Source organism: Tursiops truncatus, chromosome 19, assembly GCF_011762595.2.
Source record: "Tursiops truncatus isolate mTurTru1 chromosome 19, mTurTru1.mat.Y, whole genome shotgun sequence".
Classification (NCBI taxonomy): domain Eukaryota; kingdom Metazoa; phylum Chordata; class Mammalia; order Artiodactyla; family Delphinidae; genus Tursiops; species Tursiops truncatus.
The window spans coordinates 54,355,580-54,375,285 of NC_047052.1; the positions used below are offsets into that span (position 1 = coordinate 54,355,580).

At 48.8% G+C, this 19,706-nt stretch overlaps 1 protein-coding gene across 1 annotated transcript; it reads left to right on the plus strand.

The window, feature by feature from the left end:
- The first annotated feature begins 3,636 nt into the window (after nt 1-3,636).
- Nucleotides 3,637-19,470, plus strand: CACNG7 (calcium voltage-gated channel auxiliary subunit gamma 7). The gene is made up of 5 exons (XM_033845860.2): nt 3,637-3,836; nt 4,515-4,601; nt 5,009-5,149; nt 17,628-17,773; nt 18,126-19,470. Exons 1-5 carry the CDS (start codon nt 3,641-3,643, stop codon nt 18,381-18,383), a joined length of 828 nt encoding a protein of 275 aa, XP_033701751.1. The 5' UTR covers nt 3,637-3,640; the 3' UTR covers nt 18,384-19,470.
- The last annotated feature ends 236 nt before the right edge of the window (nt 19,471-19,706 follow it).

The window sequence follows — 19,706 nt, forward strand, 5'->3', positions numbered from 1 at the left end:
CTGCTATTGAGAGACCCTCCAAGACAGAGACACCCGTGAGCTTAAGAATCAGAGACTGAGGCAGAGGGCAGGCAGATGCGCCCTCCGGGCCTCTTTCCCCTGACCCACTTGTGAGTGAGGGGCGTGGAGAGGGCAGTCCAAATAGACTACACTTCCCAGCAGACACTGCGGCGGACCCTTCCCCCAAGTGCGGCTCCCGCCGCCAGGGCTGATGGGAAGTGTAGTCCCTGGACAGGGACAGGCCAATGGAATGGTGTGCCTCTGTCTGTATATTTGGAGGGGACCGAGCTTCAAAGCTTCGCAGGCTCCCTCGGGGAACCCCGGCGTCTCTTGGTCCCTGCAGGCTCTTGGGTTTCCGGGATTCGGCCCAGTTGGATGCTGGGGCTTCTCCTCTCTTTCCCAGCACCGCCGCGGTACCCCATCCGGTGCCCGCGGCCCCCAGCCCCTGCTCCGACCCTCGGCGGGCGGCCTGCCCCTTTAAGAGTGGCCCCGCTGACATCACGGCGGGGGGGGTGGGTGCTGGCCCGGCTCCCGGCTCCGCGGCGGCTGCAGGACCCGGCTCCGCTCTGCGCCCGCCTGCTGCTCAGGGGACCCCGGCCCGGGACGCCCCCTCCAGCTTCTTCCAGCCGCCCAGACCCCAGGCTCCGCCCCACGCCTGGGCAGAGCCCCAGTCTTCATCAGGGTACCCCAGGATTGCCCCTGCTGTCTCTTCTTCTCAGGGTCTCTTCTCTCTCTCTCTCTCTCTTTCTCCCTATCTCAAGGTCTCTGGGTCTCAGCATCTCTCAGCCCAAAGGTCTTTGACGGTCTACCTGTCTCTCTCTGTCTGTGACCTCTCCACTTCCAGGACCCCAGAATCTCTGAGCCTGGAGGAAGAGGAGGGATCCTAGATCAGATCTCTGCCTCTCCATTTCTCTCTCTCTTTTAGGCCATCTCTGTGTCTTCTCCAGTCTCCAGACCTGCGAGTCTCAGAATTTCACAGCCTCGAGGTCTCGGTGTGACTCTGGATTCTCTGCTCTGTCTCTCTGCCGCTCTGTGTGCCCCTGCCCCTCTCGGGCTCTCTACCTCTGTTTCTATTCTCTCTCGCTCCCTGCCTCCCCCATTCTCGAGGCCCGTCTCCCTCCCTCCCCGCATCCTTTCCCCTCTCCTTCCCTGCCCCTCCCCTCCTCCTCAGTAGCCAATGAGCGGCCGCCGGTCCCAGCTCCCGGCGTCGTCCGCCGAGTGAGGCCGCGGGCGCGGGGGGTGGGGGGTGGGAGGCCGGGAGGGGGCCGGGACGCCGGGCTCCGGGGCGGGGGCGGGGGGCGCGGGCACCGGCGACCCCGGTGGCGGCGGCGGCGGCGGCGGCGGCGGCCGGGGGAAGCCGCGGGGCCGGTCATGCGGCTGCGGGGCCCGCGGCCCGGAGCGTCCGCCCAACCCTGAGCGAGGTGAGCGCGAGGGGAGGGTCCTGGAAGGAGGTGGGCGCGGGGGGTTCCTCTGGAGGTGGCTGGGGGACGGGGCTTGGGCTAAAAGGGGCCTGAGTGGCTCCGGGGGCTGACATTCTGGCGGTCGGACGCCCGAGTTCGGGGGCAATGGGGGATGGAGGGACATTTGGGCCTAAGGAATCTGGGAGGACGGGGTCCGAGGGTCCCAGAGTGGGGCAACTATACTCTTAATGTCCGAGTCTTGGAGACCGTGGGCACCGGGGAGGGTGCAGGCCAGGTCCTTGAGGGAGGCGGTCCTGGCTGAGCGGGGAGGGCCTGGGCCCAGTAAAGGCAGGCTGGAGTCTGAGAAGGGGTCCCCAGAAAGAGGGAGCACGTCTCCCAAGGTATTGAAGGGAGGTGGAGTTTGGACTTGGGGCTTGGAGAATGGGACCCCGGGGATCCAGAAGCCTATATCCAGGAAAGGCTGGGCTAAAGAAGGATAAGAAGGAGGCTCCGGGCCTGGGGGGGAGGGGGGGTCCCAAAGGAGGAAGGGCTGGAGGCTGGAGGAGAATGAGGAGATCTGGGCGGGCCATTTAGAGTGAGGAGGAATCAAGCAAGGAAGGAGGGGACCTCCAGAGGGGAAGTGAGAAGGGTGACGTTGGCAAGGTCCCAGCTGGGAGTCTGAGAAGCCAATGGGGGGAGCTGAGGTCACCTACCTGGGACTAAGACAGTCAGGGTGACAGGGTTTTTGATGCTGGTTTCCGAGGTGAGTGGACTGGAAGAGGAGCAGACAGCTAGCAGTCAAGCCCTGGAGCCATGGGACGGGGGATGGGAGGAAAAGCTGGTCGGAGCCCTGCCAGCCTCGGATTCCTGAATCCTCCAGGAGGCTGGGGGCGTGGCGGGTGGGCTGGGGGCACTAGATGCTGCAATGGGGGGGGGGGGGCAGGCGGGATGAAGATTGTCTCAAACTCCAGGGTTCTTATTGGGGTGGTGTCAAGTTTCAAGGCTACAAGAATTCTGGTTCAGGAGAGTGGGGTCTCAAGTCTTGGCTGCATTGTTGGGGGGCTGTTGATTCGGGGTCTTAACCTTCATAGTTAAAACGGTGATGGAGATTGTGGTATTCATGTAGGTTGAGGTCTCTGAGATAGGATGGGGATTGCAATTTGAGCCTCCCAAATCATGAGACTGTGTGGTTTAGGGAAATGTTCTTGATAAAGGGTGAGTGTGGCGGGTAAGGGATTAAGAGCTCCCTAGTTGGAGTCTCCAGATTTCTGACTGGAATTTTGGAGGCCACAGCCTTGAACTGAGGATTTCTTTTTTGAGGGTCCAGTGTTAGGGAGATCTGCGTTCCAGGTTGCATGGGGAAGAGGGTCTGTATTTGGAAATCCTAGTATGGGAAGTTGGAGTCCAGAACCTCTGGTAGGGAATCTGGGGATCTTGTAATGGGGATGGGGGGAATGGGGATCCTGGGCTTCCTGATTTGGGTTTTAGAGCTCAGAGCACTGATCCCTAGTTTGAAGGAGGGTCACTTGTTTGACTGGAGTGCTCTGATTAGGGTGCTGAGATGGGGGACTCCCAGATCATGGTTTTGACATTCTGGAGTCTCTAGCCAAAATCCTGGCTCCAGGTCTCTGGGCCCCAATATTCTGGGATCCAGCAACATGGGGTGGAGTTCTAGCATTCCAGGTTCAGGGGCCTGCGGGGATTTGTGTTGAGGGGAGGGGGGAATTAAGGTTCTGGAATCTTGGATCTGGGTCGTGGTCCATGATCTCAGACTGGGATACCAAATTGAGGTCAAGACACCATGTCAGAGTTAAAAGGTCAAGGTCTTGGTATTAGAATTGGATGTTAAGGGTTTAAACTTAGATGGGAGGTCTGAGGTCAAGGCCAGGGTATGGGGTTAGGGTCCTTGGCTAGCGACCCACTTGGGGGATTTCTAGTTGCTATTCAGAGACAGAGTCCAAAAGAAAGGGGTCAGGGTGTTAGGTCTGGGCCTGGAGTCAGGATTGGTGGCCTAGGTTAGGGTTTCTAGACAAGTTACTGGTTCAAATCCAGGGATGGAATTGTAGGTCAGGACACAGAGGTCAGATTTTAGAGGGTTCAGTTTGGGGATTGTTGTTTCTGGCCTGGGTCCGATGTCCCACGTGGCTGCATGGGGTCTGGGGACTCTAGTCGTCCCATCAGGGCCCTCCACTGCAGCTTCCCGACCCTCAGGCCCCGCAGGGCGCCCCCCGCCGCTGAGGATGAGTCACTGCAGTAGCCGCGCCCTGACCCTGCTGAGCAGCGTGTTTGGTGCGTGTGGCCTGCTGCTTGTGGGCATTGCGGTCAGCACGGACTACTGGCTGTACATGGAAGAGGGAACGGTGTTGCCACAGAACCAGACCACGGAGGTCAAGATGGCGCTGCATGCCGGCCTATGGCGCGTCTGCTTCTTCGCAGGTACGGACCTCACCTGCCCACCAGTCAACTGTCCCTGCCTTGCTTGGGATCCGAGAGTCTTTATCCATAGTTCCATCCCATGGGTGCCAGAAATCCAGAAATCAGTCCTGTTTCTCTCCTGGAGAGTCACATTTCTACCTGGAGATTCAATTTCTAGCCCTTTATTCCCTGGATCTAAGAACCTTAATGCTCACACAATCTCCAGGTCCCTAATCCCCGTAACCTCCTGGAGCCCCTGGCCCCTTAGAAGCGGCAGTCTAAGTTCAGAACTTGTCTCCTGGACAGTTCCAGAGCTGAATAGGAATAAAAAAAAAACAACAAAACTGTGCCTCCCAGCTACCCCAGAGACCACTCCTTCTAGGAATCCTGTCCCACCTCACCCCCCAGACCTTACCTCTTTAGGGATCCAGGAGTCCTGGCCCATAGCCCCTCCTCACTTGGGACTCAGTCTTCCAGCCCTGTCCTCCATCCAAGGGACTCTAAGGCAGCTTGCAATAGGAGCTCTCGGACTCCTGCCCACCCCCTTCTGCGACCCCCTAAGAGTAGTACAGACCATGATCCTTGGATTAAACCTCACATTCCCATCCTGGGGTCTCTCTACTGTGCGTCCTGCCCCTGACTGCCTCTCCAAAGCTCAGGAGCCTCTCATCCAGCCCTGCCTTCTTATCTTCCCCTCAGGCCGGGAAAAGGGTCGCTGCGTGGCCTCAGAATATTTCCTTGAACCGGAGATCAACTTGGTGACGGAAAACACGGAGAATATTCTGAGTGAGGGGAGGCAGGGGGTGGGGAGGGTCAGGCAACAAGGGTGCAGGGTGGCAGGGCGGGTCCTGGGAGAAAGGCTAGGACCAGAGAAGGGGTGGGGTGGGAGGGAAGGAGTGGAGGCTTGACAGCAGGCAGAGTGGTTGGGTAAGGAGGAGGGGCCAGGTTGAAGGGGTGGGGCCTGGGAAGTGGGTGGAGTCAATAGGCAAGGGGTGGGGTCAAACCAAAGGAGGTGTGGCCTGTGTGAAGGGGTGGGGCCAGCAGTGGAAGTTTCAGAAAGGGGAGGAACCACATAAAAGAGAGGGGTCAGGGCTGGGAGGTGGGGGGTGGAAGTGGAGGGGTCAGGAGAACGGGGAGGTGTCCTCCTGGAGAGTCCCCCCTCACCCCTGTCTTTCTTCTTACCCCTCCCCCAGAGACAGTGCGCACAGCCACCCCCTTCCCCATGGTCAGTCTCTTCCTCGTGTTCACCGCCTTCGTCATCAGCAACATCGGCCACATCCGCCCACAGAGGACCATTCTGGCCTTCGTTTCTGGCATCTTCTTCATCCTATCGGGTAAGCCCAAGGAAAAGACTTAAAAGGCCGTGGGACTATTTTAGGTTCCAGGAACCTGGGGTTCCTCTTCCAATAGGAAAGCCACTTCCTTGCTGTGTAATCCTGGAGGAGTTGCAGAACCTCTCTGAGTCCCACTTCCCTCCTCTGTGAAATGGAGCTAGCCGCCAAATCACAGCGAATGCCTGTTGGGTGCTAATTAGGTGCCAGGCTCTGTTCTGATACTCACAACAACCCTGTGAGGTAAATCCTATTAATAGCCCCATTTTACAGATATGGAAACAAACACTCAGAGAAATGAAGTCATTTGCTCAGGGCCATACAACCAGTGAGAGGCAGAGATGGGATTCAAACTCACGCATTTCGCCTCCAGAGGCTGTATTTTTAACCACTCCTGATATTTGAGCAATTAACAGATTACAAGGCTCTTTATGTTCTGTGCATCATTTTACTTGAACATTTTTCAACCAGAAAAGTTGAAAGAACCCTGTGCCCACCACTTACGGTCGACCATTACCATACCACAGATGTGCTCTATCCTGTATCTGTCCATCTGTCTCTCTACCCATCCATCAGTCTATCTTATTATCATTTTAAAATGCATTTCCAAGTGAGTTGCAGGCATCAGTACACTTTGCCCTAAATTCTTCACCATGTGTGTCATTAGCTAGAGTTCAACGTTTGTTTATAGTTCTCGTTTCTTTTGAGATTCAGGGTTCTTTTGCATGAGTGATCTCATAACCTTCTCATAACATCTCTGCCCGGGAGTTATTATTAGCACTCATTTGATAAAATGGGGATACCGAGGCCTGCAGTTGTGCAGGGAGTTGCCTAAGATACCAACATAATGCTGGCTCCCCAGGGACCCAAGTGTCCTGAGCTCCAGAGTAGAGCTGTTTCCGAAGTGCTACCCTTCTCCAAATTTCAGCTCAGTCCAGTCCAATTTGGTCCAACTCAGCTCAGGTCAGCCCAGATCACCTCAGCTCTGACACACTTAACTCCATCAGTCTGGCCCAACTAACCCCAATCTATTCTGACTCATTTCTTCAGTTCAATTCGACTTAACTCAACGTGATTTAATTAAACCCCATTCGTGCCCTTTTAATTCAGTTGATACGTTATGAACAAACCCCGCTGTTGGTCTCGTTTCCGTTCTGTCCCTTTGGGACCGCATTCGGCTGCCTCTTTTGACTTGGCTCTGCAAATAGTTGAAGATAGATCTTCAAATATCCTCTCCCCCAGTCTCCTCCCTTTTCCTCACCCAGCTTTCTCCAGGCTAAACCTCCCCCGTGTTTCCAGCCTAACCTGATGAGACCTTTTCCCAGGGAAACCAGGGTGCAACCTCTGTGCAAATTTGAATCACAGCATGTAGAGCCAGACACAGAGCTAAAATAAGACACGTAGAATATCTCCATCCCAGAGTGTCAGATGGAAAAATAGTGGCCTAGAGAGACAGAAAGTGGGGCAAGGGTAAGGAGCATGGGAACATTTATTCAACCCACCTGAAACATTAGAAGAAGGAAAATCCCATTGTTCGTGGTTCACGGAAGTTGAAACAAAAGAGGTGACATAGCTGGTAAAGGGCAGCGCTGGCGTTAGAACCGAGGACATTCTCTTCCCAAAAGCCATGCTCGTGGACCTGATTTGCATCAGGACCTGACTTCCCAAGGTCAAGCTGAGGATCAATGGTGCCTTCAGGGCTGCAAGTCAGGCCTCTGATGTAATAATAGAGTAATGGGCGGGGATTGAACCCCGCTTCCTGAACTTCATTTCATAGACTATGACCTATGCACCCCACCCAAAGTATCCAGTTGTGTGCTTTACAGGTTGTAGGGGGTAGTGGCTGAAGGCACCTGCTCCTGTGAACCTAGAAAGACCTGGGTTAAAATCCTACCACTTACTCGGTGTGTGAGTTACAGCCTTCCTTTCTGGAGCTGTTGAGAGGACCAGTCTTGTTCAGGGGCCAGCAAACTTTTTGCTTAGGGCAAAATAGTAAATATTTCAGGCTTTGTGAGCAACCAGAGGGGAAGCAATGGGCCTGGCTATGTTCCAATCATCCTATGTATGGACCCTGAAATTTGAATTCAGTGTAATTTTCATGGGTTATGAAATATTCTTCTTCTTTTGTTTTTTTTTCCCCACCATTAAAAAAATGTAAAAACCACACTTAGCTCGCAAACCATACAAAGACAGGCAGCAGGACAGACAGTAGTTTTCTGACCCCTGCTCTAGATCACGGACGTGAAGGGCCAACCCAGTGCCTGGTCTATAGCAGTAAGTATTCAACACGTGGTAATTTAAAATAAATACATACACACATACATTCATAAATAGCTGTAGTAGCAACAACAACCGTGATAATAAACACTTTATTGAGGGCCATGGTTTGGGGAAGTTCTAAGTGCTTTGTGCAAATTAAGTTATTTCTTTTTCTTCCCCTCATAAGGCAGATGCTATCATTATTCCCATTTTCCACTTGAGGAAACCGAAGCACTCAGAAGTTGCTCCATAGTGGAAGAAGGATTCCAAACCAGACTTTCACCCTGGCGCTCTGCTGCCCTACCACAGTTAAAAATCCTAAAGACAAAGGAGATTAAAAGAGAGGAAAGGGGGACTTCCCTGGTGGTCAGTGGTTAAGACTCTGCAGTTCCACTGCAGGGGGCACGGGTTCGATCCCTGGTCTGGGAAGCAAGATCCTGCATGCTCCGTGATGGGGCCCAAAAAACAGGGGAAAGAATGGAAATAGTACCAACAATATCTTAGATCTTGGAATGGAATGATCTAGTCCAACCACCTCATGCTCCCCATGAGGAAACTGAGACTTAGAAAGAGACGAGAGTTGCCCGAGGTCGGGGAAATGGTGAAGTTGGCATTCAATTTTGGAGAAAGTGGTGAGAGGGCTGGGGCAGGAAAGGGATAGGGTCACACCGGGACGCTAAAGATCCCTCAGGGACTTGTGTTTGGAATGCACTAGAAGGAAAGAGACTGGAACTGGGCAAACAGAGGAGGAGGCTTATGCATTGGTCCGGGCAATAGCAGATAAGGTTTGAGCTGGGAGGGGGTGTGGAAGGATAAAGGTGACTGGATGGCTTTGAGAGAGAGGGATATTGACAGAAGAATCAATAGAACCAGATGACTGACTGGATATGGTTGGTGAGAGAAGGGGAGGAGGCTGGAGTGACATTGATTTTCTTTTTCCAGGTCATAAGAGGCATGCTTCCCATGCATGGCTCATATTAACCCCTGATCCTCAATCATGCTCTATGCATCTGCTCATTCATTCATTCACTCATCAAACATTTACAGAGACATCTTACATGCCACGCCCTGTGCTGGGTGCTGGTGACATACTGAATCTTTTTTTTTTTTTAATGTGGTGAAAGTCACATAATATAAAACATACTATTTTAACCATATTAAACTGTGCAGTTCAGTGGCACTAAGTACATTCACATTGTTGTGCGGCCCTCACCATCATCCATCTCCCAGAATTTTCACCTTCCTAAACTGAAACTCTGTCCCCATTAAACACTAACTCTCCATTCCCCCTCCCCAACCCCCGCCTGGTCCCTGGCATCAACCAATGTACTTTCTGATTCTATGAATTTGACTATTCTAGGTACCTCGTATAAGTGGAATCAAACAGTATTTGTCTGCACCTAATGTATATTGGAATGCATGACAGTCTGCAGGCAGTCAGCCACAAAACAGCTCCCAGCTACCTGTGCGTCAGTGCTTGTCACACAACGCTTAAATCCCTTTAATGGATTTCCATTGCACTTAGAATACATCCCAATTCCTCATGCTGGCTTACAAGGTCTTCCATGATTTGGCCACTGTTCAGACCTCTGGCCTTATTACCTAACTCACTAACACTCTCTCCATTGCTTGTAACTTCAGCTGCACTGGCCTCAGTCTATTCCTCAAAAATGATCATCTCAGCCTCACTTCCATGTTTGGAAGTCTCTTCCCCCTAATTCTCAAAGACTCCAACTTTCCCTCTTCAGAGTTTCTTTCTCTGACAGTGGTACCCCATGTTGCTTTGCCCCCACTATACTATCCATCACATTCCCTATTTTATATTTGTTTCATAGCACTTATTGCTATTGTCATCTTCATTTTCTGTCTCCTTCTACTGGAATGTAAACTCCAAGAGGCAGGAACATGCTCTTGCTTGTATCTTCAGAGCCTAGATGAGTTGCTGGCACAAAGTCCACAATGAATGTAGAAGGGATGCATGGTAAAGACAGCTCAGGGCATTCTGGGAAAAGCGAAGATGCATTAAGCTGACACAATAAGGTGGTGGGAAGGGTGGGAACGACCACAACTTCAGGAGCAGGTGACATCTAAGTTGACGATGCAGAAAGGGCGAGGGGAGGTTTTTCACGTGAAGAGAGAAAAGTGCCTTGTACAGAGATGGAATTCACAGCATGTGTTAAGACCCTAGAAAGCAGCTAAGACAAGTAGCCAGCTGTGTAGCTCTCCGTGGTCCTGAAACTCTTTGTTCTAAAGCAGCTTGTGCCTGTTGAGCTTGGAATGTAGGTGATTCTTGCCTACTGTGCTCTAAGTATTCTGAAGCAGATGTAGCGGAGGGGGGAGGGAGAGAGTTGGATTACAGAGCAGGGAAGGGGGAAGGGAGAGAGAAAAAGGGAGAAGGGGAAAAAAGGGGAAAGAACGTTATTTTTTAGAGAAGCAGAGCCACTGTAAAATGACCAGGAAGGAGAAAGAATGACAAGAATAACTTACCTTTTGACGTTGTTTTTAGACAACTTTCAATTACTAAAAACAAGGGTGAAAAACAACAACAAAAAGCTCTTTCTCTGTTTCTTTTTTTTTCTTATTTTTCTTCTCTTTGGAAATATTTGTCTCCTTCTCATCACCCCTGCTCCTGACTCTCTGTATGGAGAATGTTTGTTATTTACAACTGAAATGTGAAACATGGGACTTGAGGTGAGGCAGGAGTGGTTAGCAGGTATGGGCTTTAGAAAGAACCAGTATCTAAAACAGGGGGATAAAGATTTGTAGGCAGTGGAACAGGCATAGGGAATAAGCCTTAGCTGGGTCGGAGGACTTGGGGATGCAAAAAGGGGTTTAGATTTTGAGAGATTCAGGAAGTAACATAGACATTACTTGATGATGGACCATCCTTGGATGGGGGACTGGGAATCAAGGTATTGTTTCTTTCTTTTTTTTTTTTTTTAAAGGATCTTTAAGTATAGTTTCTTTCCTTTTTTTTTTTTTTTTTAAGGATCCCGTTTAGAGTCACGCATTGCCTTTATTTTATTTTATTTTATTTTATTTTATTTATTTTTGGCCATGCCTCATGGCTTGTGGGCTCTTAATTCCCGGACTAGGGATTGAGCCCGGGTCCCTGGCAGTGAAAGCACCTACTCCTAACCATTGGACCGCTAGGGAATTCCCTAGGTATTCTTTTCCTATAAACCTGCTCATCTTTCAAGACCTATAGCAGATGCCTTCACCATGTAACACTTCATGGGCCCCCTCTTCTTGAACATCAAAATTATGGAATACCAGAAGTTGAAAGTGCTCTGGAAGTTCAGCAAAAGCTAATTCTTAAAGGAGACAGAGGAATGGGGATTTAGAGTGGACTTAAAAGGGAAAAGCAGCTAACGAGCTCGAAGTTCCAGGTGCATGCAAGTATATTCATCCATTCAACCAGTATTTATTATCTGCTGGATCTTGCACCAGGTGCTAGGAATGCAGTAGGAAACAAGGTAGACTAGTTTCAAGCATCCTAGAGGAAGTGGAGGAGATTCATGACTAAAAAACTACAAATAGATAGAAAATATAATGTTAGGTAGTGACAAGTGCAACGAAGATAAATAAAACAGTTAAGGGGAAGGAGATGGATGGGAACGTCATTATTTAATCTTACCTCAATCACTCCAAATTTTTAAAGAAAACTCTGAAATCTGTAGAATAGTACAGTGAACACTGGTACTTCTTCCACCTAGATCCACATAGATACTTGCATTTTGCTGAAGTTTTGCTATATTCCGTCTCTCTCTTTACACACAGTTTGGTTTTTGTTTGTTTCTGGCTTTACCGTTTGAAAGTAAGTTGCAGGCATCGTGATCGTTCATCTCTAACCATTTTGATATGCATCTCTTAAGAGTAATGACATTTTCTACATAACTACAACACCATTATCAAATCTAGAAATTTTACAATAATTCCATAATATAATTCATTCCATTTTCAAACTGTCCCAGTTGTTCTAAGAACGCCTTTTGTAGCTTTTCCCCCAGAACCAGGATTCAGTCTGTTTACGCGTAGCATTTAGTCAATTCTCTTTTAGTCTAGAATAGTTTCCATACTATATTTTTTCACAACACTGACTTTTAAAATATATTTCATTATAAAAATATACAAAGGATAGTATAATTTGCCATGTACCCTTCACTCAGTTTCAACAATTATCAACATATGGTGAATCTTTTTTTAGTCATACTGCCATACCTCCCTTCTGTACTTCACTACATGATTTTAAAGTTGGTCTCAAACATTAAATCGTTTTATCCACAAGTATTTCAGTATATCTCTGAGAAATCAGTACTTTGTTATTTAACTAGCCACAGTGCCACTGTCATGCCCAAACAATTAAGAATAGCTGCTTAATGTAAATTAATATCTAGTTAGTGTTCAACTTCCCCACTTGTCTCATAAATGCCTTTTTTTTTTTACCATTAGTTTCTTGCAGACCAGGATCCAAATTCCACTTGTGCATTTAGTTGATAGATCTCTGAAGCCTCTTTTAATCTGTAACAGTCCTCCCCCTTCTATTTTTTTCCTTGCCGTTTATTTGTTGAAGAAATCTAGTCATTTGTCTCATAGAATTCCCACACTCTAGATCTTTCTAATTGTGTTTTTGTGATTTAATATGCTCCTCCATCCTGTGTTTTCTTGTAAAACTGTATATCAGATCCAGGTTTGCTTTTTTTGGGGGTGGGTGGTGGTGATAAAATACTTCATAGATAGGTGGTGCTATTATGTCCTACTGTATTGCATCAGGAGACCTAATACTATCTGGTTGTGTCGCTTTTTGAGATGTTAAGATCAGACACTTGCTTAAGTATTACAGCTTGGCTCATACCATTGTCATTTTGAAATCTGCAGGACAGGGTGTCTTGTAGAACACCCCACAAACCACATTTATTTGTTTCCTTGTGGCATCCTTTGATTTGTTCCTCTTTCTTTGTATTCTCTGTAGCCTGGAAGTTATGTCCAGGGTAGAGACTTGATTAGATTCTGGTTAAATATATTTGGCAAGATTTAGAGGTGGTACCATGTTCTTTACAGCCCATCCCTTCAGGTAGCAAATAACGTCAAGTTGTTCCTACCGGAGTGGAACAAAGTTTGAACCCTTGGTAAAGGGGGTGATCATTAGAGCTCTCCATTGAAAAGGTACATTTTTCTCTTTACAACGAATAAGTCATTTGCAGGGTAACATTTTGGCACCTTGGGGGAAAAATCCTGTTTGGGGATGTCCATTTTATTCAAAATGTGCTGCTTTGGAAAAATTTTAAACATACAGAAAAGTTGCAGGAGTTATATAAGGAACTTTCATATATTCTTCACTGGGACCAATTTATAACATTTTCCACATTTGTATTTCTGTTTCTTTGTATCTTATGTGTATATATCTATATATGTATATATTATGTAATTTATATTATATTATATTATTATATAACCACCTGAACATAAATTGCAAACACTTCACTCTTAAATACGTCAGCAATTATGTCCTAAGCACAAGTGCATTTTCTTTCCTAACCACAGTACAATCATCAAATTCAGGAAGTTTAACACTTATACAGTATTACAGCTGATACGCAGTTCATATTCAAATCTCACCAGTTGTCTCCACACTGCCTTTTATAGTCAGTTTTTCCCCTGATTCAGGATCCAGTTCTGTTTTTCCTTGCTGTGTCTCTTTCGCCTCCTTTCATCTTTTATATAGTTCCTGTACCTTAAAAAAAAAATCTTTCATGTTGATGTTTTTTTGAAGAATGCAGCCAGTGTTTTGTAGAACACCCCACAGTTTCCACAGGAGTGGATCCATGTTACAAATTACCAGTAGGGACACTACATAAACGAAGTAGCGTCACGATCACATCAGGAGGTCGGGGTGTCCGTTTGCCCCATTATTGGTGATGTTAGCTTTGGTTTCCTGGTTCAGATGGTATCTGTCAGGTTCCTTTATGATAAAGGAAGTTTTCAAAAATCTCTTTGTAATTAATAGATATTCCATGGGGAGATTCTGTCATACAGTGATTTAATGTCCACTGTCGACGATGCTTGCCTAAATCCTAATATTACTACAAGGGTTGCAAAATGGTGTTTTCTTAACTCTGTTGTTCTATCTACATGGATGTCACCGAAAAGAAGAATTTGTTTTTTTTTTTGGGGGGCACGTGGCTTGTGGGATTCTAGCTCCCAGACCAGGGATTGAACCTGGCCCCTCAGCAGTGAAAGTGTGGAGTCTTAACCACTAGACTGCCAAGGAATTCCCAAATTTTCTCTTTTCTTTTATTATTTATTTCCTTAAAGAATATATCAGTATGGATTCACATTTTTTAAAAATTCAGTGTATTGTATGTCATTACTTTTAGTATTCATTTTGATGTTCAGATTGTCCCCAGTTGGGCTATCAGGGACCTCCTTCAGATGAGTTCCTGTGTCCTCTTTTGACATGTCTCCAACATTTTTTTTTTGAGTACTTCCTTATTTTGTGGTACCAGTACACCTTTACTGCCCCTGCCTCAGGCTTCAAATGAGCTGTTTCTTCCTAGCTCCTGATGTAGTGGGGGTGATAGTAGAGACCAAAATCTGGGTGCTAGGTGTGCTCATTGCTGCTGGGGTGTCACTGCTCCTAGGATGTTTCAGGATACGAGCTGGGAAATTACATATATTTGTAAAACAGGAGTTTATACTGACACCACAAGGGTCTTTCTTGACTTTACTCCATTCTGATTTGTATCTTCCTTCTTTCGGAATGAGATCTCCACCTCCCCAAAACATCAGTATATTTGCACATTTGCTCAACCCTACTATTCACACAGAATAACTTAAGTACTGCTACCCCTACACCACTCCCAATAAAAATTTATTAAATACAGTTCAAGATTTCTTCACAGACCTTTCTGTCTTTAAACTGAGATATATATTCAAAGTACTTTGTCCAAAAGTTACTTGGATTACTACTTTCCCCCCTCCTGTGGTTGTATTATTCATCTGATATAAATTAGCTTCATTTATTTTTGTTTGTATTCAATTTGTTGTTTTCCCCATCCTTGTTTTTTTTTTTTTAATAATTTATTTTATTCTTGGCTGCATTGGGTCTTCGTTGCTGCGCGTAGGCTTTCTCTAGTTGCAGCAAGTGGGGGCTACTCTTTGTTGCGATGCACAGGCTTCTCATTGTGGTGGCTTCTCCTGTTGCGGAGCACGGGCTCTAGGCACGCGGGCTCAGTGTTTGTGGCGCACGGGCTTAGTTGCTCTGTGGCATGTGGGATCTTCCCGGACCAGGGCTCGAACCCGTGTCCCCTGCATTGGCAGGCAGATTCTCAACCACTGCACCACCAGGGAAGCCCTAGATCCTTGTTGATTTTATCTTTTGAATATATAAAATATTAGCATAGTTCCAAAGGTCAAAATTATGCAAAAATATATACTCAGAGGAGTGCCACTTCCTTCCCATCTCTTCCTTCCTATTCTCACCTACCTAAAGTAATCAACTTCATGTTTGTTTCCCCTCCTGTGTCTCTCTTTGTAAAAATAAGCAGACGCATATATGTATTTTATGTACCTTTTGCCTCACAAAGAGTATGTTGTGAAGCTTTTTTTGACGATCTGATGGATGAGAAATGGTATGTCCTCATCGTTTTCACCTGCATTTCTCTAATTCTGAGTGAAGGGGCAATTTTTTAAAACAAGGAGATCATAGAAGTCCTTTCTAAAGAGGTGACAAGGAATAAGAGATCTAAATGAAGTGACAGATACCAGGGGTTAGGATGCCGTGCTTCCACTGCAGGGGGAGCAAGTTCTATCCCTAGTCGGGGAACTAAGACCTCACATGCCATGCGGCCAAAATAATAATAATAATAAATGAAGTGACAGAGGGAGACATGTGGAAATCTGGGGGAAGAGCATTCCAGTTCAAGGGAACAGAGAGAGCAAAGGCCCTGAGGCAGAAATGAGCTTGTGTTCAAGCAAGAGTGGGACCTAAGTAGCACGTGCAAGGAGAAATGGCTAGAGATGAGTTTGGCAGGTGACTCTGTAGGCATTGCAGTCCAGGGGTCAGGTACATGTTTCTGTAAAATGCCGGATAACAAATATTTTCAGCTTTACTGGCCGTACAGCCTCTGCCGCAGCTACTCAGTTTTGCCGGTACAGCCATAGGCTAAATGTAAACAAATGGGCGTGGCTGTGTCCCAACAAAAGTTTATTTATGGACCCTGAAATTATAAATTCATATGCTGTTTAAATGGAGACATTATAATTCACACAACATAAAGTTCATATATTCAGCAGTTGTAGTCTATTCACAAGGTTGTGCAACCATCTGCATGACCTAATTTTACCACATTTTCGTCACCCCAAAAAGAAACCTCACTCCCTTTAATTGCTAATCATGATCCCCCCTCCACCCCACCCCCTGGCAACCACTAACCCACTTTCTATCTCTATGGACTTGCCTGTTTTGGACATTTCATATAAATGGAACCATACAATATGTGCTCTTACGCATCTAGCTTCTCTCCCTTAGCACAGTTTCTAGGTTCATCCGTGTGGTAGTGTAAGTGCGTACTTCATTCCTTTCTTTGGCTGAATAATATTCCTTTATATGGCTATACCACATTCTGTTCGTCCATTCAGTTGATAGACGTTTGGGTTGTTTCCACTTTTTGGCTATTATGAATAATGCCGCTGCAAACATTCGTGCGCAAGTTTTTGTGTGAGCATATGTTTCCAGTTCTCTTGGGTAAATACCTAGGAGTGGAATCGCTGGGTCATATGGTAATTCTATCTTTAACACTTTGAGGAACTGCCAAATGAAATTCATATACTTTTTACGTGCCACAACATAGTCTTCTTTTGATTTTTTCAACCATTTAATTATATAAAAGCCATTCTTAGCTAGTAGGCCACACGAAAACAGGAGGTGGGCTGGATTTAGCCCTGGGCGGTCATTGTGTTTGCTAACCTCGTTTGTAGGCAGTGGAAGGAATTTAGATTTATTCTGGGTGCGACGGGCACACGAATGTTTATTTGTAGGATTCTAGGGGAAGATGCTGATGAGGATTACTTGGATTAATTTGGGGGGAGGGATTTTTATAGCCTCTTTAAGCCACCCTACGTATGGCTATCGCTCTGCATGGCTACTGTTTAAAAGAAAGTTCAGCTTGAAGAAGTGATAGTTGCCTCTTAAAATTTTTCAAATCAGACCTCTCCTCTCCACCTTCTCCATGTGCCTCTATTTCCTCCGCTGTAAATGGAGATAAAAATGATACCAATTTGTAAGTGTTGTGAGGTTTGAATGAGTTAATGCATATATAACACTGAGAATGGTGCGTAGCTTAGAGCAAGACCTATATAAGCAGTTGCTATTATTATTGTTATTGATGTTGTTGTTGTTGCTATTATGATCTATACAGCTTCAGCTCAGCTTCATCCTCCTTCCCTTGGAATATACAATATCCAGTTTCTCCCTTCCAATCTCTTCCCAGAACCAATCAGCCCCACAAGGATCTTCTAACACTTCGATCTGGCTTTGTCCTTCCTCTGCTTCAGACCGTCCATGGCTCCCTAGTGCCCTTGGCATTGATGCCAAGCTCCTCAGCCTGGCATTCGAGCCTCATCATGGCAATGCCCCTGCCCCCTTCTCTGGCCTCATTTCTTGTGGCTGTGGTTCATGTTTTAGCTACGTGGAGGGATCAGTTCATTGTTCCCCCTCCAACTCTTTGCCCATGCTGTCCCCTCTGCCCTGCCTGGAGTGGTATAATGGTAAACCCTAATTCTTCCCTGGGCCTCATCCTTTAGGACTTCGACAAAGTCATGCTTCCAGGAAGCTTTCCTTGGCTCCCCCCACCCTTGCCCCAGGTGGGCTTGGTGCCTCTTCTGGACCCACAGAGCTCTGTGCTACTGTTTTCTTTACAGTACATGTCACCATGGATGTGACTGTTGATCAGTGTTCATGTTTGCCTGCCCCAATTGCATTGTGAGCTCCTGGATGGCAGATTAGGGGTGGGGGTGGGAGGGAGGAGGAGGCTGTTGATTTATCTCTGGGCTTCCTGCACCCAGCCGAGGCCCAGCACACAAGGAACTTCAACGGATGGAATTTAGTCCAGGGGAGAGCAGGGAGGAGAGGGGAGAGGATGGCGGTGAGATGCAGGGGGCCTGGGGCTGGGGAAAGGGGCCCACTGCTAATGGGCCAAGGGCACCCCTCTGCTCCCCACAGGCCTCTCCTTGGTGGTGGGCTTGGTTCTTTACATTTCCAGCATCAACGACGAGGTCATGAACAGGCCCAGCAGCTCTGAGCAGTATTTCCACTATCGCTACGGGTGGTCTTTTGCCTTCGCAGCTTCCTCCTTCCTACTCAAAGAGGTGATGTCTGTGGGGCCCAGACTCTAGAGTTTTGAATGGGGGGGGTTGGGGGGGAGGGCATGATTCCTGGGTCCAGGAGGAAGAGGAGGCTGTGGGTGTAGACTCTGAATTAAAAGGAGGTGGTGGCTGAGGTCCTAACCCCTGGGTCCTGGAGGAGGAGGGTCTGGGAGCTCCAACTCCTGGGATCCTGGGGAGGAGGTGACTGGGGCTCTACTTCCTGGGTTCTGGGAAAGGAGGAAGCTGGAGGCCTGGAATCTTGGGTCCTGGGAGAGGAGGGACTGGGGGTCTTGAGTTTTGGGGTCAGAGGGAGCCCGGGGCCAGCCTCTGCGACTCTGACCCTGCCTTGCCACAGGGAGCTGGCGTGATGTCCGTGTACCTGTTCACCAAGCGCTACGCGGAGGAGGAGATGTACCGTCCGCACCCGGCCTTCTACCGCCCGCGTCTCAGCGACTGCTCCGACTACTCGGGCCAGTTTCTGCAGCCCGAGGCGTGGCGCCGCGGCCGCAGTCCCTCCGACATCTCTAGCGACGTATCCATCCAGATGACGCAGAACTACCCTCCAGCCATCAAGTACCCGGACCACCTGCACATCTCCACCTCGCCCTGCTGAGGCCCCGCCCCCGGAGCGCCCCCCTTCCTCCTCTTCCTCCTCCTCCTCTTCCTCCTACTCCTCATGGGTCTCCCCACAACGCAGCTGCCCCTCAAGCCCTCGGGACTCCTCGTCCCACCCGTAGGACGCTGCGCACGCGTTAGCCCCGCCCTCTTCCCAGTGGCCCCGCCCCGTCACCATAACCCCTCCCTCTTTCCTGACCGCTCCACTTCATTGGTCCCTTCCACTTCCAGATGACACCTCCTTCTAGATGACCCGCCCCTTTTCCTTAGGCCACTCCCCTCCCGGCCTAGTACCGCCTCCCAGGTTCCTCTGCTCCTTGGGCAGAGCGGCCGAGCGCGCCCACCTCCGCGAGCCGTCCCTCAGCCTTCCGCCTCGCAGCAGGGGCTGTGGGCAGGAGAGTAGGTTCCAGCTGCCGCCAGAAATGCCAAGCATCCTCTTCTGCTCTCTGCCCTGGCTTCTCTCTTTCCCGGCCCAGTCTCACCTCCGGACTTTCGTGGTCCTCGGGTGTAGTGCGGCCGGGGTGGGGCTGGAGGCCGCAGGTATGGTGTCCCCTCCCCCACTTCCCCACCCACGGGAGACCCCATTCTTTCTCACCTGCTGGACGCTCCTCGGCCTTTTGAAGGTTACCTGCCTTTTCGAGGGCTCTCTCTAACGGCTTTTCTTGCTCTCTCAGCTGACCTTGGCTTCTTTTCCTTCCTCTGTCTCCCGGCCTCCTCTTCACCCGCTCATCCAAAGCCCGTCGGTGCATCCAGCCCCACATACCACGCGACAAGAATGGAGACCCTAGGGTGGAGGGAATTCCTCCACGCCATTTCCACGCCTGTGCCCGCCTCTTCCCCCTCGAGGCCCCGTCGGGGGAGGGAGAGGCAGTAGCGGGGGTCGACGCCCCCCAAACCTCCAAGTCTTCCATCTTCTGGCCCTCCCCCTCATTGAAGTCCCCCTTCCCATCTCAGACCCCCAACTCTGGCCTCTTTCAAGGGTCCGTCCGCCCCCTTGGACAGATGGGGGGGGTCACCAGAAACTCACCCACCCCCTTATTAGGGGAGGAGGGGCGAGGTAGCACAGTGTTGTACACGGAACTAGAAAGGCCCCCTGGGTGGGGGGAGGGGGGCAGGGGAGGGACGGGGGCTTTTAGATTGCATCTTAGGTGGGAGGGGGGAGGGGGGACCGCAGCAGTTAACCTGTCTTTACGCAGCGATTTTTAACGAGGCTGGGGGGAGGGGGACTTTGGGGGTGGGGAAGGGATGGGGTGGGGGGCCTGGCTCTGTTATTTACCGTGTATCATATGTAAATACCGACAGAAACTTCAATAAACTTTAT

Excerpts from the sequence above, each read along its gene's own strand:
- CACNG7 (XM_033845860.2), top strand. The coding sequence starts at position 3,641 with ATGAGTCACTGCAGTAGCCGCGCCCTGACCCTGCTGAGCAGCGTGTTT. Across the intron at positions 4,602-5,008 it reads AAACACGGAGAATATTCTGA|AGACAGTGCGCACAGCCACC; the intron begins GTGAGGGGAGGC and ends CCCCTCCCCCAG. Across the intron at positions 5,150-17,627 it reads CATCTTCTTCATCCTATCGG|GCCTCTCCTTGGTGGTGGGC; the intron begins GTAAGCCCAAGG and ends TGCTCCCCACAG.